The sequence below is a fragment of the Oncorhynchus gorbuscha genome, linkage group LG04, assembly GCF_021184085.1.
Source record: "Oncorhynchus gorbuscha isolate QuinsamMale2020 ecotype Even-year linkage group LG04, OgorEven_v1.0, whole genome shotgun sequence".
NCBI lineage: Eukaryota > Metazoa > Chordata > Actinopteri > Salmoniformes > Salmonidae > Oncorhynchus > Oncorhynchus gorbuscha.
In genome coordinates, this window is record NC_060176.1 from 51296095 (window position 1) to 51323517 (window position 27423).

Consider the following 27423-nt stretch of genomic DNA (forward strand, 5'->3'; position numbering starts at 1 on the left):
ATGAGCCTGAGAAATGAAACTTCTCTTCATGGGAATAAAAGAATAACAGAGACAAGTATGGGAATCACACATATAAGCAAACATGTAAACAGGGTTGAAATGATATTGGTGCTGGACACTCCCATAACAGAATCTGGGCACCTCTAGGACCATGGGGAGCCACATACATTATTGTATGAACATTGGTCCAGCCCATTGTTTTAGGCACCCCCAAGAGTCAAGCTATGAGTCCAACCTGAATGTAACCCCATACATCAATAATAGTACAAATGAAAGACATCAAATGCCTTCCCGGCAACAATAGCTTAAAGTATTCATAACTGGTCAAAAAGTCAATATAAAACATTAAAAACGCAACACAAAAGACCCATGTAGAAAGCTGAAAATAATGTTGGGCTGTGTTTCGGTGTCTGCATGTGTGTGTGTTAGGCCTCGAAGCGTTTGGGGCAGACCATGGGGGCGAGCAGGGTCCACATGTAGAGGATGAGACAGACCCAGCAGGACGCCATCTTGATCCAGAACACAGACCAACTGCCATCCAGCAGCTTCTCTATCTTATGGTTGTCATAGCTATGGGGAAACAAACATAGCTCTTAGCTTTACACAACATTTTAATTAGTGGAATAAATAAAGACACAAAGTTTCCCTAGTAACTCTACTACTAACTGGGACCTAGTTAAAGTTTCCCCAGTAGGCTAACTCTTCTATGAACTGAAGCTATAATTAGAGTTTCACAGTCACTCTACTAGCAGCAAGAGTTTCCACAGTCACTCTACTAGTAGCAAGAGTTTCCACAGTCACTCTACTAGCAGTAAGGGTTTCCACAGTCACTCTACTAGTAGTAAGAGTTTCCACAGTCACTACTAGTAGTAAGGGTTTCCCCAGTAACTCTACTTGTAGTAAAGAGTTTCCACGGTAACTCTACTAGTAGTAAGGGTTTCCCCAGTAACTCTACTTGTAGTAAAGAGTTTCCACGGTAACTCTACTAGTAGTAAGGGTTTCAACAGTAACTCTACTAGTAGTAGGATTTTCCACAGTAACTCTACTAGTAGTAAGAGTTTCCACAGTAACTCTACTAGCAGTAAGAGTTTCCACAGTAACTCTACTAGCAGTAAGGGTTTCCACAGTAACTCTACTAGTAGTAAGAGTTTCCACAGTAACTCTACTAGCAGTAAGAGTTTCCACAGTAACTCTACTAGTAGTAAGAGTTTCCACAGTAACTCTACTAGCAGTAAGAGTTTCCACAGTAACTCTACTAGTAGTAAGGGTTTCCACAGTAACTCTACTAGTAGTAAGGGTTTCCACAGTAACTCTACTAGTAGTAAGGGTTTCCACAGTAACTATACTAGTAGTAAGAGTTTCCACAGTAACTCTACTAGTAGTTAGAGTTTCCACAGTAACTCTACTAGTAGTAAGGGTTTCCACAGTAACTCTACTAGTAGTAAGGGTTTCCACAGTAACTCTACTAGTAGTAAGAGTTTCCACAGTAACTCTACTAGTAGTTAGGGTTTCCACAGTAACTCTACTAGCAGTAAGAGTTTCCAACGTAACTCTGCTACTTACTGGAACCAGTTTGTGACAGTCATCATGACGTAGAGTGAACCCAGGAAGAAGACAAAGTGGAAGTAGGTGTAGCTGTAGATGGTTCTCTGTCTCTCATCATATAAAACATTTTGTCCTCCTCCAGTCTGCTCCTCATCATAGTCATCTGGACAACACAACCACAACAACACAGCAACGTTATTACGACCTTACATCATAGTCACAACCACAACATCACAGCGACGTTATTACAATCTTACATCATAACCACAACTTCACAGCAACATTATTACAACCTTACATCATATTCATAACCACAACATCACAGCAACGTTATTATGACCTTACATCATAGTCACAACCACAATACCACAGCAACGTTTTTACGACCTTACATCATAGTCACAACACAATCACAACCACCCCAACCCTGGTCTCGGTCTCCAGTATCTATGCGGCAATAGTATATGTGCCAGGGGGCTAGGGTCAGTCTGTCCTATCTGGTGTAATTCTCCTGTTTAATCTGGTGTCCTGTGTGACCTTAGGTATGCTCCCTCTAATTCTCCCATCCCTCTCTCTTTCGCTCTCTCCCCTCCTGGAGTACCTGAGCCCTAGGACCATGCCTCAGGACTACCTGGCCTGACAACTCCTGGCTGACTCTGTCCCCCGTCCACCTGGTCGTGCTGCTGATTCAATTTCTGCTGTTCTGCCTGTGGCTATGGAACCCTGACCCGTTCACCGGTCATGCTACCTTGTCCCGGACCTGCTGTTTTGACCTTCTCTCTCCCTCTCTCTATACCGCACCTGCTGTCTCGACTTCTGAATGCTCGGCTATGAAAAGCCAACTGACATTTACTCCTGAGGTACTGACCTGTTGCACCCTCTATAACCACTGTGATTAGTATTTGACCCTGCTGGTCATCTAGGAACGTTTGAACATCTTGAAGAACGATCTGGCCTTAATGACAATGTACTCTTATCATCTTCACCCGGCACAGCCAAAAGAGGACTGGCCACCCCACAGAGTCTGGTTCCTCTCTAGGTTTCTTCCTAGGTTCATGCCTGTCTAGGGAATGTTTCATCTGCATTGCTTGCTCTTTGGGGTTTTAGGCTGGGTTTCTGTATCAGCACTTTGTGACGACTGCTGATGTAAAAAGGGCTTTATAAATGCATTTGACTGATTGATCAAAGCAACTTAATCAGTCAACAGAACCACAACACCACAGCAACATTACATATAACACTTATGATGCAAAGAAAACCGCTGTTAAAATCATTATTATCATCACGATAAACTCATCTCTATCCAATAAAACTCTCACTAATATTCCTGTTTTCCTTCCTTTTTCCTGGTCTCTAACCTCTATATTTCTCTCTCTCCGCTTTGCAGGACAGGAAACTCTCTGAAAATTACTATGTCTACTGAGAAGGGCTTAAAAAAAAAAAAAAATCAAATACATTCACAAATGAAGTGACATGCTCTGCGCTGTTATTTCCCTGGCTGCAGTGCTGCTTTACCCCACCAGAGGGCAGCTGCAGCCTTCCCTCAGTTCTACTACTACTACTACTACTACTATCTGACTAGTCTATCTCCAACCACTAGTCATAGTCTCCTCCTGGTAACACTGGCGTCATTTATGTTTACTGACCAATGCTGTTCCTGCATCTTTACTGTTACTATGTGTATGAGAGAATATACAAGAACACTGCCTGTTTCTGGTGGTGTTACAGTAGTACAGTAGTATACTGAGGGCGATGGCATTTTATACAGAAAGCAGTGAGAGAAGGAGAAAGAGAGGGAGAGAAAGAATATGTTTGTATTTACCTGTGTCATCTCCAAAGCAGAAACAGCAGCGCGCTCTCTGCCGGAGAGAGGTGAGTTAGTACTTGTACAGGAATTAATCAACTAATCAACTATACATAGCCCTTACACTAAACGCACACGTGCACACCAGAGCATGTGAGCCGAGCTGGCGCAGATCGAGGAGTGGAGTGTGCCCAATTCGACTGGAGCCCAGAGTGAGTTTCCCAAAGGCTGGAGGGTCGGCCTTTTCGCCCGCTCCAGTAGCACTCACTTCACTTCACGAGCTCAGGGCATTCCTGGCCCAGCATGCATTTCTAGTCCACTTGTGTGCTGCTATAGCCCCTTTCTTTAGCTACTGTCATGGAGTTCACTAAATATTTTCATAAAGAAACTGATAAAACACGTTTGCGGACGACACAACAGTGGTAGGCTTGATTACCAACAACGACGAGACGGCCTACAGGGAGGAGGTGAGGGCCCTCGGAGTGTGGTGTCAGGAAAATAACCTCACACTCAACGTCAACAAAACTAAGGAGATTATTTTGGACTTCAGGAAACAGCAGAGGGAACACCCCCCTATCCACATCGATGGAACAGTAGTGGAGAGGGTAGTACATTTTAAGTTCCTCGGCGTACACATCACAGACAAACTGAATTGGTCCACCCACACAGACAGCATCGTGAAGAAGGCGCAGCAGCGCCTCTTCAACCTTAGGAGGCTGAAGAAATTTGGCTTGTCACCAAAAGCACTCACAGACTTCTACAGATGCACAATCGAGAGCATCCTGTCGGGTTGTATCACCGCCTGGTACGGCAACTGCTCCGCCCACAACCGTAAGGCTCTCCAGAGGGTAGTGAGGTCTGCACAACGCATCACCGGGGGCAAACTACCTGCCCTCCGGGACACCTACACCACCCGATGTCACAGGAAGGCCATAAAGATCATCAAGGACAACAACCACCCGAGCCACTGCCTGTTCACCCTGCTATCATCCAGAAGGCGAGGTCAGTACAGGTGCATCAAAGCTGGGACCTAGAGACTGAAAAACAGCTTCTATCTCAAGGCCACCAGACTGTTAAACAGCCACCACTAACATTGAGTGGCTGCTGCCAACACACTGACTCAACTCCAGCCACTTTAATAATGGGAATTGATGGGAAATTATGTAAAATATATCACTAGCCACTTTAAACAATGCTACCTAATATAATGTTTACATACCCTACATTATTCATCTCATATGTATACATATATACTGTACTCTATATCATCTACTGCATCCTTATGTAATACATGTATCACTAGCCACTGTAACTATGCCACTTTGTTTACATACTCATCTCATATGTATATACTGCCCTCAATACCATCTACTGTATCTTGCCTATGCCGCTCTGTACCATCACTCATTCATATATCTTTATGTACATATTCTTTACCCCCTTACACTTGTGTCTATAAGGTAGTAGTTTCGGAATTGTTAGCTAGATTACTTGTTGGTTATTACTGCATTGTCGGAATTAGAAGCACAAGCATTTCGCTACACTCGCACTAACATCTGCATGTGACAAATAAAATTTGGTTTGATTTGATTGGAGATATGTTCGATCAGCTTCAAGTACAGGCTCTTGCTGGGCCTCTCAAGGGCATTCAGAGACTAGTCACGAGGCCACTCCTGCGTTGTCTTGGCTGTATGCTTAGGGTGGTTGTCCTGTTGGAAGGTGAACCTTCACACATGTCTGAGGTCCTGAGTGCTCTGGAGCAGGTTTTCATCCAGGATCTCTCTCTACTTTGCTCCATTCATCTTTGCCTCGATCCTGACTAGTCTCCAAGTCCCTGCCCCTGAAAACCTTCCCCACAGCATGATGCTGCCACCATCATGCTTCACCGTAGGGATGGTGCCAGGTTTCCTCCAGATGTGACACTTGGCATTCAGGCCAAAGAGTTTAATCTTGGTTTCATCAGACCAGAGAATCTTGTTTCTCATGGTCTGAGAGTCTTTAGGTGCCTTTTGGCAAACTTCAAGCGGGCTGTCATGTGCTTTTATTGAGGAGTGGCTTCCGTCTCTGGCCACTCTACCATAAAGGCCTGATTGGTGGAGTGCTGCAGAGATGGTTGACCTTCTGGAATGTTCTCCCATCTCCACATAGGAACTCTAGAGCTCTGTCAGAGTGACCATAGAGTTCTTGGTAACCTCCCTGACCAAGGCGCTTCTCCCTCAATTGCTCAGTTTGGCCGGGCGGCCAGCTCTCGGAAGAGTCTTGGTGGTTCCAAACTTCTTCCATTTAAGAATGATGGAGGCCACTGTGTTCTTGGGGACCTTCAACGCTGCAGAAATGTTTTGGTACCCTTCTCCATATCTGTGCCTCGACACAATCCTGTCTCGGAGCTCTCCTTTGACGCCATGGCTTAGGCTCTGACATACACTGTCAACTGCGGGACCGTATATAGACAGGTGTGTGCCTTTCCAAATCATGTCCAATCTATTTAATTTACCACACTTGGACTCTAATCAAGTTGTAGAAATATCTCAAGGGTGATCAATGGAAACAGAATGCACCTGAGCTCAATTTCAAGTCTCATAGCAATGAGTCTGAATGCTTATGTAAATAAGGTTTTTCTGTTTTTATTTTTTTATACATTTGCAAATATTTATAAAAACCTGTTTTTGCTTTGTCATTATGGGTTATTGTGTGTAGATTGATGAGGAACATTTTTTATTTAATCCATTTTAAATTAAGTCTGTAAAGTAACAAAACGTGGAAAAAGTGAAGGGGTCTGAATACTTTCCAAAGGCACTGTATGTGCTTATCAAGAGCCTTGTAATGACACTGTATATGCTTATCAAGAGCCTTGTAATGACACTGTATATGCTTATCAAGAGCCTTGTAATGACACTGTATATGCTTATCAAGAGCCTTGTAATGACACTGTATATGCTTATCAAGAGCCTTGTAATGACACTGTATATGCTTATCAAGAGCCTTGTAATGACACTGTATATGCTTATCAAGAGCCTTGTAATGACACTGTATATGCTTATCAAGAGCCTTGTAATGACACTGTATATGCTTATCAAGAGCCTTGTAATGACACTGTATATGCTTATCAAGAGCCTTGTAATGACACTGTATATGCTTATCAAGAGCCTTGTAATGACACTGTATATGCTTATCAAGAGCCTTGTAATGACACTGTATATGCTTATCAAGAGCCTTGTAATGACATGTAGCCGATTTGAAATGATGAGCACTTCTGACAGTCACAGTTTGTTGTTTATTAAAATATTTTTAATTCAAATCATATGGTTTGGTTTCCATAGGCTACTTCAAAACCAAATGGTAGGTCCAGGTAGTCACAAAAATAGATGGTGTTGGTTAAATGGGGATTTTAATGAATTTGAATTTGGAGCAGCAGTTTTTTTCCCTGTGAGTGAGGAGGGTGATTCCGACCACTCAACTCTGCCCACATACTCTGGTGCAGACACACACACACTGAGCTGTTGAAAGGATGTGTGTGATTGGCTGGACCACAAATAACTGGAAAAATGTATTCTGACAGATCTGTAATGTGTGTATTTGTGTGTGTGTTTGTGTGTGTGTGTTTGTGTTCGTGGATGGTCTTACTTCAGTCTCAGGCACGCTGTTCCTAATCACACGCATCGCTGCAGAGCTCCGTCTGGTGGTGGACGTCAAACTACACACACACACACACACACACACACACACACACACACACACACACACACACACACACACACACACACACACACACACACACACACACACACACACACACACACACACACACACACACACACACACACACACACACACACACACACACACACATTGATTACAAATCTGTCAGAAGACATTTTCTAGGCGTGGGCGATATACTGTATATACCACATACTGGGGTATTTGGAAAAAGCCACGGAATGGTTTTGTAATACCGTCAATACCATTGAAACATTTCTTTGAAGTGTTGAATTCCATTTGAATTCTACCTTTAAAGTAAATACCTGCAGTGAACTTTTGTAAACTTTATAAAAAAATAACAGTGTTTTTTCATATCACCTGTCACATTATTATGAAGCATACAGTAGTCCCCAGTCACATGTCACGTGGTGTTTGTTTACAAGCACACAACAACGAGAGACCGGAGCCTTGTGAGTCACTCACTGTTGTGCACCATGTGTCAGGTGATCTAATTACAGTATGGATTTCACAACTAAATTGCCAGCTAGATATCTCATAACTATTAAGTTAACTGTCTAAAATGTGCTTAATGCTCTGCAGTTTTGTATTGGTTTGCAAATTTAGTAGCTTGTTAGCTATCTAGCTAAGTGGTTAGCTTCTTCCAAATTCAAACATTTGCTTGGTAACAGCAGAGAATCCCCTCTTGGATCAAGAGCCTTGCTGGCTAATATTTATTTTGTGTGTGCAGCAAACCGTGAGTAGCCTTTTTGAGTGACTTGTATAGGTTAGAAACTGTACAAAATGTTTGCAATCCACTCGTTATCATTGCATTTACTTAGCATTCTCTATGGGATTTTATATGTACTTGTTGGCATCGCTAACTTTAGGATTACAGAGTATCAGTGGGGGTTGAAAGCAGCGCCCCTTGTGTTCAGTGCTGGTATTACAGAATATCCCAGGAATGGCACAAGGTCGGTATGAAGGCATGACAATCTGGATACCGCCCACGCATACATTTTCCCATAAATTTCTGGATGAGAATAGCTGAAGTCTTTCACAGAGATGAACACAGGATAAGCTGTATGTCTGAGCTTAATGTGAAACACATGTGGAAACCCTCACTACAAATCCAGGCTATCACACACACCCTCTCAACAGATTCAGCCAATCACACGAACCCTCTCAACAGCCCCAGCCAATCAGAAACAATCTCACTTTTCCTCCAGTCAATAACAAATTACCTCACTGCAAAAAGTCTAAAAACACAGCCCCCTCTCCTATCTGCACAGATCTAAAAACAGGGGATGGGTGAAAGCAACACGGGGTGTGTGTCTTACCAGGAGTAGAGCACACAGCCGAACAGGATGACAGTTCCCACTCCTGTTACGATCCTCTTGTCGCTCTCTGAACCAGAGTTGAAAGGGAACACACACACTGTCGTATTCACCCCATTAACCTCCAACACTATACAGAGAAAGAGAGAGAAAGAAGAATAATAAGAGGATGATGTTAATACTGTAAGAGGCACATTGGGCCAAACAGAGCATAGCATTCATGGAGGCATTTAAAGTGTAAATTAACAAAATGCAAACACACGAAACCTGTTAATAGGCAATTCATATAGGCAATGAAACACTAGAACGCTATGGGCTGAGCCTCCGGTATACTTACTCTCTTTGGGCTTGCTGGAGAAGGCTGAGAAGGTGAGGTACATGACGTACACACTGATCACTCCTGGCTGGAGCAGGCCAGACTTAGGCTGGACTGGAGGAGAACAGATGGACTGTTACCGTATGTGTGTGTCCCTGTTTGTGTGTGTGTGTGTGTGTGTGTGTGTGTGTGTGTGTGTGTGTGTGTGTGTGTGTGTGTGTGTGTGTGTGTGTGTGTGTGTGTGTGTGTGTGTGTGTGTGTGTGTGTGTGTGTGTGTGTGTGTGTGTGTGTGTGTGTGTGTACTCACGTCTCTGTATGAAGGGAGATATAGCCAGCATAGTGACTATGAAACAGAGGCTGCCGTTGACCCCCAGGAACACCTTGTTGAGCAGACAGGCCTGAGAGTGTGTGTAAAACAGAGCCATGAACACCACAGCTCCTACGGCGACACTGAACAACACCAAGGTGGCCAGAGCCAGCGCCCCATACCACAGACGGTTGTCCTTCACACCTGAACTCCTAAAGAGGGGGGACGAATAGGAGGAAGAGAGAGGAGGGAAGGATAGGAAGAAGAGAGAGGAGGGAAGGATGGGAGGAAGAGAGGGGGAGGGAAGGATGGGAGGAAGAGAGGAGGGAAGGATGGGAGGAAGAGAGAGGAGGGAAGGATGGGAGGAAGAGAGGGGGAGGGAAGGATGTGAGGAAGAGAGAGGAGGGAATGATTGGAGGAAGAGGGGGAGGGAAGGATGGGAGGAAGAGAGAGGATGGAAAGATTGGAGGAAGAGGGGGAGGGAAGGATTGGAGGAAGAGGGGGAGGGAAGGATGGGAGGAAGAGAGAGGAGGGAAGGATGGGAGGAAGAGAGAGGGGGAGGTAGGGTAAGGAAAATAGAGGAAGAGAGAGGGGGAGGTAGGGTAAGGAAAATAGAGGAAGAGAGAGGGGGAGGCAGGGTAAGGAAAATAGAGGAAGAGAGAGGGGGAGGTAGGGTAAGGAAAATAGAGGAAGAGAGAGGGGGAGGTAGGGTAAGGAAAATAGAGGAAGAGAGGGGGAGGTAGGGTAAGGAAAATAGAGGAAGAGAGAGGGGGAGGCAGGGTAAGGAAAATAGAGGAAGAGAGAGGGGGGGTAGGGTAAGGAAAATAGAGGAAGAGAGAGGGGGAGGTAGGGTAAGGAAATGAGAGGAAGAGAGAGAGGAGATTGCTATATTTTATTCCTGAGGATACTAAAAGACAGGTTTATGGTTGCTGGCAGATTTTCCACATTCGTAGTACTTTTACTCAGGCAAGCCAACCAGAGCGCCCCTCCACCCAGGCACACACACAAAAATACATTCCCAGTTAGTGAAAATACAAAAACAACCTTTAAAATGGTCCCCTTTTATGCTAATTGCTACTGTGTGTGTGTGTGTGTGTGTCTCAGAGGGGGAGAGGAAACTGTGGGCATACCCTCCTCTGCCATGTGCATCCTGGACACTGACCAACCCCTCCCTTGTCCCGTATACCACAGAATTCTGCATGCAGAATCTCAATTTGGTGTTGTCCCATGATGTGAACTATTGATTGGTGAGCGGACCCCAGACTTCACAACCACAAAGGGAAATGGGTTCTATAACTGATTAAAGTATTTTTTGCCAGATCCTAATTGGTATGTCAAATTTTTTTTTCCTTTTGATTTTATAGAAGGCCCTTCTTGCCTTGTCTCGCAGATTGTTCACAGCTTTGTGGAAGTTACCTGTGGTGCTGATGTTTAGGCCGAGGATGGACCTTTTTTGTAACACCATTATTTTTGTCTGACTGAGATTTACTGTCAAGGCCCAGGTCTGACAGAATCTGTGCAGAAGATCTAGGTGTTGCTGTAGGCCCTCCTTGGTTGAGGACAGTAGCACCAAATCATCAGCAAACCGTAGACATTTGACTTCAGATTCTAGTACGGTGAGGCCAGGTGCTGCAGCCTGTTCTAGTACCCTCGCCAATTTGTTGATATATAAGTTGAAGAGGGTGGGGCTTAAGCTGCATCCCTGTCTCACCCCCCGGCCCTGTGGAAAGAAATGTTTGTGTTTTTTGCCAATGTGTACATGGATTTGATAATATTGTATGTTTTCCCTCAATACCATTTTCCATCAACTTGTATAGCAGACCCGCATGCCAAATTGAGTTGAAAGCTTTTTAAAAAAGCACGAGAAGACTTTGCCTTTGTTTTGGTTTGTTTCTCAATTAGGGCGTGCAGGGTGAATACGTGGTCCGTCGTATGGTAATTTGGTAAAAAGGCCAATTTGACATTTGCCCAGTACATCGTTTTCGCTGAGAATATGTACCAGTCTTGTCGCGATCGTTGATAGGAACGGACCAAGGCGCAGCTTGAGTTGAGTTCCACATACTTTATTACACAGTGAAACTCAGAAAACAATAAACATAACACGACCGTAAAAGCCGTAGTGCTCAAAACACTAACACAAACAATATCCCACAAAACTGTTGGGAACAAAGGACAACTTAAGTATGATCCCCAATTAGAGACAATGATAATCAGCTGCCTCTAATTGGGAACCATACCAAAACACCAACACAGAAATATAACAACTAGAACACCCCCGAGTCACGCCCTGACCTAAAACACCATAGAGAACGCCGAGGGCTCTCTATGGTCAGGGCGTGACAAGTCTGCTGTTAATGATAATGCAGAGGATTTCCCCAAGGTTGTGGTTGACACATATCCCCATGTAGTTAATGGGGTCAAATTTGGGGTGATCAGTCCTTGGTTCCAAATATTGGGGAAGATGCCAGAGCTGAGGATGATGTTAAAGAGTTTAAGTACAGCCAATTGGAATTTGTGGTCTGTATATTTTATCATTTAATTTAGGATACCATCAACACCACAGGCATTTTTTGGGTTGGAGGGTTTGTATTTTGTCCTGTAGTTCAATCAATGTAATTGGAGAATCCAGTGGTTTCTGGTAGTCTTGAATAGTTGTTTCTAAGATTTGTATTTGATCATGTACAGTTGAAGTCGGAAGTTAACGTACAATTAGGTTCGGGTCATTAAAACTTATTTTTCAACCACTCCACAAATGTCTTGTTAACAAACTATAGTTTTGGCATCTACTTCGTGCATGACACAAATCATTTTCCCAACAATTGTTTACAGACAGATTATTTCACTTATAAATCACTGTATCACAATTCCAGTGGGTCAGAAGTTTACATACGCTAAGATGACTGTGCCTTTAAACAGCTTGGAAAATTCCAAAAAATTATGTCATGGCGTTAGAATCTTCTGATAAGCTAATTGGCATAATTTGAGTCAATTGGAGGTGTACCTGTAGATGTATTTCAAGGCCTACCTTCAAACTCAGTGCCTCTTTGCATGACATCATGGAAAAATCAAAAGAAATCAGCCAAGACCTCAGAAAACAATTGTAGACCTCCACAAGTCTGGTTCATCATTGGGAGCAATTTCCAAATACCTGAAGGTACCATGTTCATCTATACAAATAATAGTATGCAAGTATAAACACCATGGGAACACACAGCTGTCTTACCACTCAGGAAGGAGACGCGTTCTGCCTCCTAGAGATTAACGTACTTTGTCGCGAAAAGTGCAAATCAATCGCAGAACAACAGCAAAGGACCTTGTGAAGATGCTGGAGAAAACAGGTACAAAAGTATCTATATCCACAGTAAAACAAGTCCTATATCGACATAACATGAAAGGCCGCTCAGCAAGGAAGAAGCCACTGCTCCAAAACCGCCATAAAAAAAGACAGACTATGGTTTACAACTGCACATGGGGACAAAGATCGTACTTTTTGGAGAAATGTCCTCTGGTCTGATGAAACAAAAATATAACTGTTTGGCCATAATGACCATCGTTATGTTTGGAGGGAAAATGGGGAGGCTTTCAAGCTGAAGAACACCATCCCATCCGTGAAGCACGGGGGTGGCAGCATCCTGTTGTGGGGGTGCTTTGCTGCAGGAGGGACTGGTGCACTTTATAAAATAGATGGCATCATGAGGACGGAAATTATGTGGATATATTGAAGCAACATCTCAAGACATCAGTCAGGAACTTAAAGCTTGGTCGCAAATGGGTCTTCCAAATGGACAATGACCCCAAGCATACTTCCAAAGTTATGGCCTAAGGACAACAAAATCAAGGTATTGGAGTGGCCATCACAAAGCGCTGACTTCAATCCTATAGAGAATGTGTGGGCAGATCTGAAAAAGTGTGTGAGAGCAAGGAGTCCTACAAACCTGACTACGTTACACCAGCTCTGTCAGGAGGAATGGGCCAAAATTCACTCAACTTATTGTGTGAAGCTTGTGGAAGGCTACCCGAAACGTTTAACCCAAGTTAAAGAATTTAAAGGCAATGCTACCAAATACTAATTGAGTGTATGTAAACTTCTGACTCGCTGGGAATGTGATGAAAGAAATAAAAGCTGAAATAAATAATTCTCTCTACTATTATTCTGACATTTCACATTCTTAAAATAAAGTGGTGATCCTAACTGACCTAAGACAGGGAATTTTTACCAGGATTAAATGTCAGGAATTGTGAAAAACTGAGTTTAAATGTATTTGGCTAAGGTGTATGTAAACTTCTGACTTCAACTGTATAGGTTTTTTCTGTTCTTTGTTATAAAGCCAAAAAGATTGTAGAAGTGGTTTTTCCACATCTCTGTTTTGGACTCTGCGTGTTGTTTGTTTAGTTTTACAATTTTCCCAGAAGTGGTTAGATTCTATGGATTCTTCAAATATATTGAGCTGATTTCTGAGATGCTGTTTCTTCTTTTTCCATAGTGTATTTCTGTATTGTTTTAGTTATTCACCATAGTGAAGGTGTAGGCTCAGGTTTTCTGGGTCTCTATGTTTTAGGTTGGACAGGTTTCTCAATTTCTTTCTTAGGTTTTTGCATTCTTCATCAAACCATTTGTCATTGTTAATTTTCTTAGGTTGTCTGCTTGACATTTTTAGATTTGTTAGGGAAGCTGAAAGGTCAAATATAGTGTTTATGTTTTCTACTGCCAAGTTCACAACTTCACTATTACAGTGAAATTGTCTAGAAAGAATTTAATTTGTTGTTGCCTAATTGTTTTTTGCTAGATTTCCACACTATTATCCTCACATCTATAACATTTCTTCATTTTATTCAGTTCCTTTGGCTTTGATGCCTCATGTTTGAGCATAGCTCAAGTAGAGTGTGATTTTGCTCTGTTTTGTTGTCATAGTTGTGTTTAGGTGGGCTATATGGGGGAGGGAATGCTGTAACCTCCTGGTAGGTGTTTGTCCCCCTGTGTGCTTAGGGTTCTTGTCCAGTTCTGGCGTTTAGGTCGCCACAGACTAGTATTAGCATACCCCCCAAATTAGCATACCCCCTGAGTCTGTTCCCTGTTTCACACCTGGTAGTTTGGTGGGTGGGACTACCAGCTCTCTGCAACCAAGAGGGCAACTAGTGGGTCCATCTCCTTTATACCATGTTTCTTGTAAGATGACAATGTCTATATTTCAAATTTCTTTAATGAAGTCTGGGTTCCGGGTCTTTACGCCAAAGGCAGATGACCTCAGACCTTGTATATTCCAGGATGAGATAGTAAAAGCACTGTGTTCCATATTGTCACAGTAGGTGTGAGCAGAGCATGTTGAGCATCTGATACATACCTCTTAGGTCGCAGGATGGCGTTTGGACGGGTGTTTCTATCTCTCCCTCCCTCTGTTTCTCTCTCTCCCTCTGTGTCTCTCTCTCCCTCTGTGTCGCTCTCTCTCCCTCTGTGTCGCTCTCTCACTCTCTTTCTCTCTCTCACTCTCTTTCTCTCTCTCTCTCTCCCTGTGTCTCTCTCTCTATCCCGCTATCTCTCTGTCTTCATGCATTCACGTGTGACTGTTTTGACTGAGGACAGAAAGAAAGGCTGTATGAGAAAGAGAGCTTTATTAGAAGTGTTGCTGTTCTCACCAGTTAGTGTTCCATCTGTGAGCAAAGTCCACCAGCAGCATGAGCTGGATCAGCAGGAAGAAAAACCCACCTACAGCTCCCACATACCTCCACACTGAGGGGAGGAGAGAGAGGAGGGGCCAGGGAGAGAGATAGAGAGGAGGGAAGGGAGACAGAGGGAGAGAGGAGGGGGAGAGAGGTCGATAGAGAATGAGAGAGAGGAGGGAAGAGAGACAGTCAGGGGTAAAGAGGGGAGAGGGAGACAGAGGAGTAGAGAGAAAGAGGCAGGGGAGAGAAAGAGGAGTAGAGAGAGAGGCGGGGGGAGAGAGACAGAGGGAGGGAGGGTGATTGCACATTTAAAGTATTGCAAAGCTAACCATCAAATATCTAATCTCTTGTTCCATATGTTCTGCAGGATGTGCAAACTTAGTTGCTGCATAACTCCTCGTGTGTTGTCATCGCATAGACAACCACAGGGACTAGATGCTCAGGCCACATGCACACGGTAACTAAAGCCTGCAGCTGCACCGGTCCTCTCCTCTGAAGGGAGCAGATAACAGACTCCCTCTCCTCTCTTTCTCTCTCTTTATTTCCCTTCTCTCTTCTCTCAAAGCTGGTTAAGGAAAGGCATTACAAGTCAAGGACAGTCACGCTGACCTCTACAGGTAAGTATAGGTGACAGACATTTGAGACTCCACAGTGTGATAGAGCAGAGCAGGGCTCCGGTCTCTGTCCGTTCTGAGAGAACAAAGACTATAGACAGGGACATAAGGGTCCATACCTTCCAGAAAGGTGTCCTGCTCTGGCAGGAAGAATCCTCCAACACAGCAGGCCAACAACACTATGAACTTCGGGAACCAAAACCTGTCAGAGAGAGAGAGAGAGAAAGAGAGAGAGGGAGAGAGAGATACATAAACGTCACTGCACACACACACACACACACACACACACACACACACACACACACACACACACACACACACACACACACACACACACACACACACACACACACACACACACACACACACACACACACACACACACACACACACACACACACACACACACACACACACACACACACACACTTACCCATTGTGTATGGCGGCGCGGCAGCCCGTAGCAGAGTTGACTCGTAGGGTGAAGATACAGAAGAAGAAGAAGAAGCAGGCCATCCCGAAGCAGACCTTGTACACAGCAGAGTAACCCACCAAGGTAGAGCAGTTCTCACCAGCATTCAGCTTCTCACACAGGTCACTGTAGAATGGGATCTACAACAGAGAGAGAGAGAGAGAGAGAGAGAGAGAGAGAGAGAGAGAGAGAGAGAGAGAGAGAGAGAGAGAGAGAGAGAGAGAGAGAGAGAGAGAGAGAGAGAGAGAGAGAGAGAGAGAGAGAGAGAGAGAGAGAGAGAGAGAGAGAGAGAGAGAGAGAGAGAGAGAGAGAGAGAGAGAGAGAGAGAGAGAGAGAGAAGAAGGAGCAATGTTAACCACTAGATACTGTAATATCACTTATATGGCAGAATAAATCCGTACAAATTACAGCACGTGTGTGTGTGTGTGTGTTTAGTTAGTTAAGTATCTGTGTTTAATTCCAGTTTAGCTGCATTGTGAATTAAGTGTTTTATCTTCTGGGTTTAGTGGTGAGTCCCCAATGTGAAATGTGCTCCTGTATGCTTCTAGACCAGTGGTGTCAAACTAATGTTGCCTCATGGAAGGCATTCGGTCTCCACCGAGGTCCGGAGGGCTGCATTTAACATGTGTTATATTTTCCCTGGCTGTCTAGCTGTCATGCCCTGACCGTAGAGAGCCTTTTTATTTCTCTATTTGGTTCAGGGTGTGATTTGGGTGGGCATTCTAGTTTGTCTATTTCTTTGTTGGCCGGTATGGTTCCCAATCAGAGGCGGCTGTCTATCGTTGTCTCTAATTGGGGATCATACATATTTTCCCACCTTCAGTTGTAGGATCTTGTTTGTGTGTGTCGTTGCATTCTGCTCTGCACATAGCTTTACGTTCGTGTTGTTTTCTGGTGTCATTTACAATAAAAGTATAATGTACGCCTACCACGCTGCAACTTGGTCTCCTTCTAACAACGGACGTAACACTAGCTAATGTTTTGATGACTGTTATCAAGCTGGACAGAGTAAAGAGACTATAATGACTGTTATCAAGCTGGACAGAGTAAAGATACTATAATGACTGTTATCAAGCTGGACAGAGTAAAGATACTATAATAACTGTTATCAAGCTGGACAGAGTAAAGAGACTATAATGACTGCTATCAAGCTGGACAGAGTAAAGAGACTATAATGACTGTTATCAAGCTGGACAGAGTAAAGATACTATAATGACTGTTATCAAGCTGGACAGCGTAAAGATACTATAATAACTGTTATCAAGCTGGACAGAGTAAAGAGACTATAATGACTGCTATCAAGCTGGACAGAGTAAAGAGACTATAATGACTGTTATCAAGCTGGACAGAGTAAAGATACTATAATAACTGTTATCAAGCTGGACAGAGTAAAGAGACTATAATGACTGTTATCAAGCTGGACAGAGTAAAGATACTATAATAACTGTTATCAAGCTGGACAGAGTAAAGATACTATAATAACTGTTATCAAGCTGGACAGAGTAAAGAGACTATAATGACTGTTATCAAGCTGGACAGAGTAAAGATACTATAATGACTGTTATCAAGCTGGACAGAGTAAAGATACTATAATGACTGTTATCAAGCTGGACAGAGTAAAGATACTATAATGACTGTTATCAAGCTGGACAGAGTAAAGATACTATAATGACTGTTATCAAGCTGGACAGAGTAAAGAGACTATAGATGTAGGTCCATTATCATTTCTACACTGTTTCAGTTTGGTATTAGTCATTTTAATGTTGACTGAGATGTTTTGACTCCCCTGCTCTAGAGGAAGCAGTACGCCCTCAGCGAATAGGCTTCAGACAGTGTCGACCTAATAGGTTACATTCTGAGTGTCACACTTCTAATGGAACATGCAGCGACACCAACCCCTCTTTCTTCCCTCTTTCTCTCCGACCTGTTACTGAGGCTGTCAGCCACAACAAACAAAGACATAAGAGGAATAAATTACCAGCCTGCTCTCAGCAGAGACAACAAATTAAACAGAAAGAGCAGGAGAGAGAGAGAGAGAGAGAGAGAGAGAGAGAGAGAGAGAGAGAGAGAGAGAGAGAGAGAGAGAGAGAGAGAGAGAGAGAGAGAGAGAAAGCGAGAGCTAGAGAGAGAGCGAGAACTAGAGAGAGTGAGAGCTAGAGAGAGAGAGAGCGAGAGCTAGAGAGAGAGAGAGTGAGAGCTAGAGAGAGAGCGAGAGTGAGAGCGAGAGAGAGAGCGAGAGAGAGTGAGAGCTAGAGAGAGAGAGCAAGAGCTAGGGAGAGAGAGCGAGAGAAAGCGAGAGATATTGAGAGAGTGAGAGAGAGAGCTAACAAGAGAGCTAGAGAGAGAGATAGCGAGAAAGAGAGAGAGCGAGAGCTAGAGAGAGAGAGAGTGAGATCTAGAGAGAGAGCGAGAGCTAGAGAGAGCGATAGCGAGAAAGAGAGAGAGCGAGAGAGAAGGAGTATGCCTATAGAAAGTGAATGAGAGTTAGAAAGCCAGAACAAGAGTCACTTGAGTAATGTCTACGGGAAACCAAAAGATCTGCTTCAACGCTGGGAGGAGGGAGACTCCAGACAATATTTTAAACCAGCGTGGTTAAACCTCTGTAGCAGCGTACTGGTACACAAGTACTACGTACTACTGCTCTATCAAAACAAACTAACAAAAACAAACTAACAAAAAAACCTTAAAACGTCCTTCAGTCTACGTCAATCAGGGCACCTAACTGTTCATCTTGGCAGATAATTGGTTGAGTCTGGATAGAGCTGTTAACTGCTGATGGTATAGGGGACGCTTGCGTCCCACTTGGACAAAATCCAGGGAAAATGCAGCGCGGCAAATTCAAATAAAATGATATAAAAATCTAACTTTCATTAAATCACACATGTAAGATACTCAATTAAAGCTACACTCGTTGTGAATCCAGCCAACATGTCAGATTTTAAAAAGGCTTTTCGGCGAAAGCATAGGAAGCTATTATCTGATGATAGCACAACAGTAAACAAAGAGGGTAGCATATTTCAACCCTGCAGGCGCTACACAAAACGCAGAAGTAAAATATAAAACATGCCTTACCTTTGACGTGGTTCTTTTGTTGGCACTCCAATATGTCCCATAAACATCACAATTGGTCCCTTTGTTCAATTCATTCCATCCATATATATCCAAAATGTCCATTTATTTGGCGCATTTGATCCAGAAAAGAACTGCTTCCAAATTGCGCAACGTCACTACAAAATATCTCAAAAGTTGCCTGTAAACTTTGCCAAAACATTTCAAACTACTTTTGTAATACAATTTTAGGTATTCTTAAACGTTAATAATCGATCAAATTGAAGGCGGGTCTATATGTGTTCACTACAGGAAGACAACAAACCAAGCTATTTTTCAAGTCTTGCGCAACTCTCAACAGTGTTATGCAGTTCATAGATGGCCGTACTTCTTCATTGCACATAGGAATAACCTCAACCAAATTCCAAAGACTGGTGACATCGCGGTAGGAACTGAAAACAAGTTCCTAAGAAATATTGTTTCCCAATGAGAACTCACTGAACAGACAGAGACCTAAAAAAAAAAGAATCTGAACGGTTAGTCCTCTGGGTTTTGCCTGCTACATAACCTCTAATGACTCCCCATCCCTCAAGCGGGAGTGTAATCATCGACTGACACTAATTAGCATAACGCAACGGACATAAATATTCCTAGAAAATATTCCTATTCATGAAAATCACAAGTGAAATATATTGAGACACAGCTTAGCCTTTTGTTAATCACCCTGTCATCTCAGATTTTCAAAATATGCTTTACAGCCAAAGCTAGACAAGCATTTGTGTAAGTGTATCGATAGCCTAGCATAGCATTTTGTCCAGCTAGCAGCAGGTAACTTGGTCACGGAAATCAGAAAAGCAATCAAATGAAATCGTTTACCTTTGATGAGCTTTGGATGTTTTCACTCACGAGACTCCCAGTTAGATAGCCAATGTTCCTTTTTTCCAAAAATCGTATTTTTGTAGGTGAAATAGCTCCGTTTGTTCTTTACGTTTGGCTGAGAAATCGCCCGGAAATTGCATTCACGAAAAAGCCGAAAAATATTCCAAATTAGCTCCATAATATCGACAGAAACATGGCAAACGTTGTTTACAATCAATCCTCAAGGCATTTTTCAAATATTTATTCGATAATATATCCACCGGGACAATTGGTTTTTCAATAGGACCGATTGGAATAATGGCTACCTCTGTATTTTACGCGAGAATCACTCTGGGAGCCATCAGGTGACCACTTACACAATGTAGCCGCTTACGGGTATTCTTCAACATAAATGCGTAAAACTCCGTCACAATACTGTAGACACCTTGGGGAATATGGAGAAAAGGTAATCTGGTTGATAGCCCATTCACTGCTCAATAGGGACGCATTGGAATGAAGAGCTTTCAAAAGATGAGTCACTTCCAGATTGGATTTTTCTCAGGCTTTCGCCTGCAATATCAGTTCTGTTATACTCACAGACAATATTTTTACAGTTTTGGAAACTTTAGAGTGTTTTCTATCCTAAGCTGTCAATTATATGCATATTCTAGCATCTTGTCCTGACAAAATATCCCGTTAACTACGAGAACGTTATTTTTCCAAAAATGAAAATACTGCCCCCTAGTCACATAAAAAAGTTATGTTATACTCACAGACATGATTCAAACAGTTTTAGAAACTTCAGAGTGTTTTCTATCCAAATATACTAATAATATGCATATCTTATATTCTTGGCATGAGTAGCAGGAAGTTGAATTTGGGCACGCTATTTATCCAAAAGTGAAAATGCTGCCCCCTATACCTTAAAAAATTAAAGTTCAGCACCACAGCCACTGCAGACAAAGTGTAGTAGGATACAGGAGCAGTAGGAAACAGAGTAGTAGGATACAGAGTAGTAGGATACAGAGTAGGATAGAGAGTAGTAGGACACAGAGTAGGAGGATACAGAGTAGTAGGATACAGAGTAGGATACAGAGTAGTAGGATACAGAGTGACACGCTCTCCTATTTACTCAGACCAAGTGACCAAGCCAGATGACACGTAGAAAAGTGTTGTAATAGTATTTTGTTACAATGAGGCATAATAACATCACCATCGGAGAGACAGAGAAAGATAAATAACTTCATTAGCTCATGAAGGGCTAGGTTCATTTTTAGAGGGAATCTCATCCAGAAGGGAAACCCCCTACTGCAGCTCCTGACCCATCTCCAGCTCCCAACCCAGCTCCTGACCCAGTTCCTGACCCATCTCCAGCTCCTGACCCAGCTCCTGAACCATCTCCAGACCCAGCTCCTGACCCAGCTCCCGACCCAGCTCCAGCTCCCGACCCAGCTCCTGACTCAGCTCCTGACCCAGCTCCTGACCCATCTCCAGCTCCTGACCCAGCTCCTGGCCCATCTCCAGCTCCCGACCAGCTCCTGACCCAGCTCCCGACCCTACTACAGCTCCCGACCCAGCTCCAGCTCCTGACCCACCTCCTGACCCTACTACAGCTCCTGACCCTACTACAGCTCCCGACCCTACTACAGCTCCCGACCCAGCTCCAGCTCCTGACCCACCTCCTGACCCTACTACAGCTCCTGACCCTACTACAGCTCCCGACCCTACTACAGCTCCCGACCCAGCTCCAGCTCCTGACCCACCTCCTGACCCTACTACAGCTCCTGACCCTACTACAGCTCCCGACCCTACTACAGCTCCCGACCCAGCTCCAGCTCCTGACCCACCTCCTGACCCTACTACAGCTCCTGACCCTACTACAGCTCCCGACCCTACTACAGCTCCCGACCCAGCTCCAGCTCCTGACCCACCTCCTGACCCTACTACAGATCCTGACCCTACTACAGCTCCCGACCCAGCTTCAGCTCCTGACCCAGCACCTTACCCTACTACAGCTCCCGACCCAGCTTCAGCTCCTGACCCAGCACCTGACCCTACTACAGCTCCCGACCCAGCTTCAGCTCCTGACCCAGCACCTGACCCTACTACACCTCCTGACCCTACTACAGCTCCTGACCCTACTACAGCTCCTGACCCTACTACAGCTCCCGACCCTACTACAGCTCCCGACCCAGCTTCAGCTTCCGACCCAGCACCTGACCCTACTACAGCTCCCGACCCTACTACAGCTCCTGACCCATCTCCAGCTCCCGACCCTACTACAGCTCCTGACCCAGCTCCAACTCCCGACCCTACTACAGCTCCTGACCTAGCTCCAGCTCCCGACCCAGCTCCTGACCCAGCTTCAGCTCCCGACAAAACTCCAGCTCCCGACCCAGCTCCTGACCCAGCTCCAGCTCTTGACCCAGCTCCAGCACCGGTCCAAACCCACGAGACAATACTTTCACAATGGGTGGATCAAACAAACAGAGAGCTGCTAAGACTTTTCTCTAATAACAACTGGCTAAGAGTCCACAGAGTGGATCAGCCTGGGGCAGTAAAGCCATTCGGAAAGTGGCAGCTTTCTCACAGCAAAGACAGAACACCATAATACTGAAGAAAGAGAAGCACACACCCAGAAAACGCTGGCGTTCCCTCTTTCACTCAGCTCCCTAGTCCCTACCCTCCCTCTGTAAATAATAACCACCTCGCAGCCTCACACCTGTGTCCTTCACCTGCCCATGTGGAGACCGGAGCCCTCTGTACTAACTGAGCTGGGGCCGACAGAGAATGAAACATTAACTTGGTAGAGTATTTTGATAAATAGATGTAGCCTACAGTACATGGACATATATTTGGAATAACTGAGCTAGGGTGTAGTAACTGAACTGTGGGGTTTACTGTACATGCCACGTTCCTCTTGTAGTCAGGAGTGAACTGGCAGCAGGACAGAGCACACTGAGGGAGGCCTTAACTCTGTGTTAGCCCCCGTGGCAGCCTGCACTAAACTAGGCCATCCTAACTACCGTACAATTACACACACAGGAAATTACACACAGCAGCCTTTTCCATAGCTCCGCTCCACTCTTCCAGGGAAGGCTTTATTACAGGGTTTATGTGGAGTTTAGAGCGTCCAAAACTATTCTAGAGATTTACTGGGTCTCTGTGTCTAAAACAACATCAAGGCCGGATACGAGACAGGACCAGACATTTAGGTGGTGTGAGCATGTTTTGTGTGTGTGTGCATGCACGTAGAGCAGAGTGTGTGTGTGTGTGTGTGTGCGTGCGGGGTGTGACTGTCTACATGCGATCGTCCGCATACTCACGTGGTCCCTCATCTCCTGTTCCACGGTGGGTGACATCATGACGACACAGATGATGGTGACGAGGAGGAAGTAGAGGGCGTACATGAAGCGTGTCGATGTGGACTGCTTGATTTTAGGACAGCAGCCACAACAACAGGAGCAGCCTGCCGAGCCACAGCAGCACGCCAGCTACACCAGGAGAGAGGAGGAGAGGCACCGATACAGTAGAATGTCATTATGCTCAATACCATTATGGGGTGGTATCCCCGACACAGATTATACCTCGTCCTGGATTAAAAAGCATTTTCAAAGGAGATTCTCCATTGAGATAAAAAAAAAAGTTATGTCCAGCACTAAGCTTCATCTGTGAAGGGGGAATCCATCCCTATAACAACGTAATCAGACCCAGTAACTTCTGCTTACAACTCAAGGAGGGGAAATGCACAGAGAGGAGGGGGGGGGGCTTGATGCAGCTAAGAGGTTGAGCCTGAGTCCCGGCTGGCAACAGGGTTTAGAGCAGTAGCAGCTTCAGCAGAACCCTGGCTGCTAGAGTACAGAGCACGACAGGGTTCGATACTGCAGTCGCATTTGTGACTGTTTGGCTTGGCAGTGCGACACACATTTTAAATTGGTTCGAGGGTCCCAGTGAAAAAAATATACCCGTTTTTTTTATTTTATTCCTGATTTATTCAACCGGTAATGTGCAATTAACCAAAATTAAACCAACTTTCTGAAAAGGCAACAAAGGCACAGGGATGCTCCTGTCTGTGTGTGTAAGGGCTTGACATATAGGGAGGATTTGAAACCCTCTGGCCCGGTCTATCACCCCCGTCAGTGTGCAGCTTGGCCCAGTGAAAGAATATACTGTAATAATGTCATTTTTAATCTAGGCTATATAATAGATTAAAAAACAGATGGATTCCTGAAGCTGTTTGCTTGCTATGACGAGAGAGACGCACCATATCTTCGCCAAACCCCCCCCCCCTTCTTCTTGATGCAACGTTTTAAATTATACTCAAGACACATTATCTTCACACATATTTTAGAGGTGAAGTATTTTGAATGATATCATTTAGATAATTTTGATGAAACATCAATTTACTTTAGGGCAATCCACCATCCTAACGGTGCACTGTGCACCTGCCAACTTTCCTTTCCAATTCGCAAGAGGCTGAAACCAGAGAGCTGTACAGGGGCACAACTTTGGTGGGGGGGACTTTGTTTTCTTCATTTTATTATTATTATTTTACACTGCAAACAGCCTACCCGATCGCTTGGAGACGTCCCCATGGTCTTAAAGCACACACCGTTTTGATTCACATTCCAATTCTAAAATGCAATTTCAGAATTGGGGGGCATGTCCCCACCATACCCAGTGAAAGTTGCGCCCCTGGATCTATATATAATGATGAGATCATCATGTCTCCGCCCTAACAATGGCAGTCTTTGTCCTAAAGGCGGGAAGGCAGGTGACAAGCTTAAGTCTGCACATTATTCCCATAGAAACTAGTTGGGCTTACATTGGACAGATTTTGTGGAAAGTGAGCCCTCTCGCTTCGCCTCTTCCTCTCTGCTGAAACTATATCACCGGAGAAAGCATCCAAACGAGTGAAAACAGCGCCCAATGTATCTGATGCTGTCTGGCCAGGAATAGCATGACAAGCCATACTCTTTTGGTCCAGACAGCATCAGATACATGGTTGACACATACTGAGACAGACAGGCGCTGAGATTGATGCGTTTTTCTGTCGGGGCGCGCCTCTGTCAAATAAATGACCAATATTTTATTTGGAAGGCAACGAGGTACCGCAAGGCGGGCCAAGGTCCCTAAGGCCTGCCCATAATCCCAGGCCTGGTTGAATATTTGCAATGTGCAATTCAGTCTTCATGGAATAGCCTACCTTGAAAATCAGACATTGCTGCAGTAGATATCTCAGATAGGGTGGAGTGAGGAACTAAGAGGGATTTTATAAATAAGCATCTACCAGTTGGTCATTAGCACTGGAACAGAACACATCAGACCGTTACAAACACATGCGTTTTACTGCGTAGGTTTCGATAGACTGGCTTGTGTCCCTTTTGTATTACAAACAGATTATGCAACAGACAGAGGCATCTCAGATGGTAGGATAGTTTACTCCCATATAACAGACTATGTCACAAACTCTGTAGGCCTCTGTAGGTCTAAATCCCGTCTGTTTAGTTATAAGAATGTATCATGTAAGAGAGACATGAGAGGAAAAGACAGGCATGGGATCAGAAAAGGATCTTGTGCACACTGTTTTTGTCTCCCAGTACTGAAGCTCAGTGCAAACCCACCCTAACTGCCTCACCACAGCTGTGTGTGTTCTGTAGGATCTATTGGAAACCTTTAGGCTAGAGAACGGAACAGCAAGAGGGTGTGGTTCTAACTAGAGGAATAAAGGAGAGTATCTCAGTGTGGTGTATAATTATCCAGCTCCCTCCTTCAGAAAAGAAGACAAGGCCTCTGCTTATGAGAGCAGTTAGACAGGACAGGCCCATCTCTGTGTGGTGATTGGTAGCTTCAGAGGCTTCAGTTTCAACAGCGCGGGTTGGATGGGTAGGAGAATCAGCCCCCTCCTGTACACCCTATTCACCTATGACTGCATTGCCACACGTCTCCAACTCAATTTTCAAGTTTTCCGACGATACAACTGTGGTATGTACGCCTGATTACCAACAACGAGGAGAGCCCTCACAGAGTGGTGCCAGGAAAATAACCTCTCCCTTAAATTTAACACGAGCTGATCGTGGACTACAGGAACTGTGGTCCTTCTGTAGCTCAGTTGGTAGAGCATGGCGCTTGTAACGCCAGGGTAGTGGGTTCAATCCCCGGGACCACCCAAACGTAGAATGTATGCACACATGACTGTAAATCGCTTTGGATAAAAGTGTCTGCTAAATGGCATATATTATTATTATTATTATTAAACATCCACATCAATGGTGGAGCAGAGGAAAGGGTCAAAAACGTCAAGTTCGACGACCTGAAATGGTTCCTTCACACAGAAAGTGTGGTGAAGAAGGCGCAACAGAAAGTGTGGTGAAGAAGGCGCAACAGAACCTCTTCAACATCAGTTGGCTGAAAGATTTTGGCTTGGCCCCGGGCCATAAGACCCTCACAAACTTCCTGTCGGGCAATTGCCGTACCAGGGGAATTTTTCCTAAATTCATCAAAAAACGTTAGCTTATAACAGTGAACCTTTTTTGTGGGATACACATAAGGCAAATCTTGTGGAATATTTTGTTAAACTATCCTCAATTCAATGGAGTTGCAACCCTCTGCCTGCACAGTGCATTCTTCCATCACATGTACAGCTGATTTTCAAGATCTTGCTCACTAATGAGATGCTATTGAGCCCACACTACTACACTGTCTGAGCCAAGGACTACATGCTTTCTGGCAAGTTTTGATTACAATACTGGGTGGGGTGAATATATTTTATATGACATACATGATTGTTTGTTAACTAGTAAATAGTAGCCTACAGTAAAGTGTGTTTAAATAATTTTTAACTTGTTAACAACTTCTGCTAGTTAGGTTTTGCTACCACGTGGGTTTTAGCTTGCTTGAGCATTCTAACTGAGGAGTGTTAATTCACCTGTTTCCATACACATTTCATTTTAAAACATGTATCTTACAAAGGAGTTGTTTAATCTAACTGTTTAACTATTTATCTGTACATGGAATTGTATTTTTATTTGTTTTACTAATTTCTTTCTAATCTTTACAGGACAATTCCACGAGCACTATCTGATGTGTGGAGACATTTAACTGCAGCTAATGTAGAAGGAAAAGCTGTGTACATTTGCCAATACTGTGCCAGATCATATGTGAAGAATGTAACAAAGTTACAGAATCATCTGGCCAAGTGCATAAAGTCCCCTCTGCCCTCACAACAAGCAACTTCTGACAAAAGTACTTCTACTTCTATTCAAGGTGAAAATGATGAATTAGATACCTTATCGATAGCAACAGCTCATGTTCTTCCTGGAATCAGAAGTTTTTTTTGACTCAATGGAGGAAGGTAGTAAGAGAAATGCTGATGAATGTCTTGCTCGAGCTGTGTATGCAACTGGTTCACCTCTGATGCGCACAGGCAATGTGTATTGGAAGAGATTTCTTAATGTTCTTCGCCCAGCATACACCCCTCCAAGCAGACATGATATATCTACTCATTTGCTGGATGCAGAGTTCACAACAATGGATACACTCTACAAGAGAGTCAAAGAAATGGTTAGGTATGTGAAGGGTCATCAAGTTATAGCAGCAATCTACCTCACCAAGCAAAGTGAGAAGAATAAGAGCATCACATTGAAACTGCCCAGCAACACCCGTTGGGGTGGTGTTGTCATCATGTTTGACAGTCTCCTGGAGGGGAAGGAGTCTCTTCAAGAAATGGCCATATCACAGTCTGCCGATATGGACAGCCCCATCA

At 44.1% G+C, this 27423-nt stretch overlaps 1 protein-coding gene across 1 annotated transcript in view; it reads right to left on the reverse strand.

Annotated features, from left to right (window-relative positions):
• Positions 1–27423, reverse strand: part of serinc5 (serine incorporator 5) — a 53574-nt gene continuing 26151 nt past the window's right edge. Inside the window, exons 2-12 of the mRNA XM_046345255.1 lie at positions 22985–23152; positions 15714–15892; positions 15400–15482; positions 14640–14733; positions 9006–9217; positions 8720–8812; positions 8386–8512; positions 6974–7043; positions 3368–3404; positions 1564–1708; positions 1–570 (exon numbers count right to left, since the gene is read on the reverse strand). Of these exons, the coding sequence (XP_046201211.1) occupies positions 426–570; positions 1564–1708; positions 3368–3404; positions 6974–7043; positions 8386–8512; positions 8720–8812; positions 9006–9217; positions 14640–14733; positions 15400–15482; positions 15714–15892; positions 22985–23152 (1353 nt within the window). The 3' untranslated portion in view covers positions 1–425. The remainder of the gene's footprint in view (positions 571–1563; positions 1709–3367; positions 3405–6973; positions 7044–8385; positions 8513–8719; positions 8813–9005; positions 9218–14639; positions 14734–15399; positions 15483–15713; positions 15893–22984; positions 23153–27423) is intronic.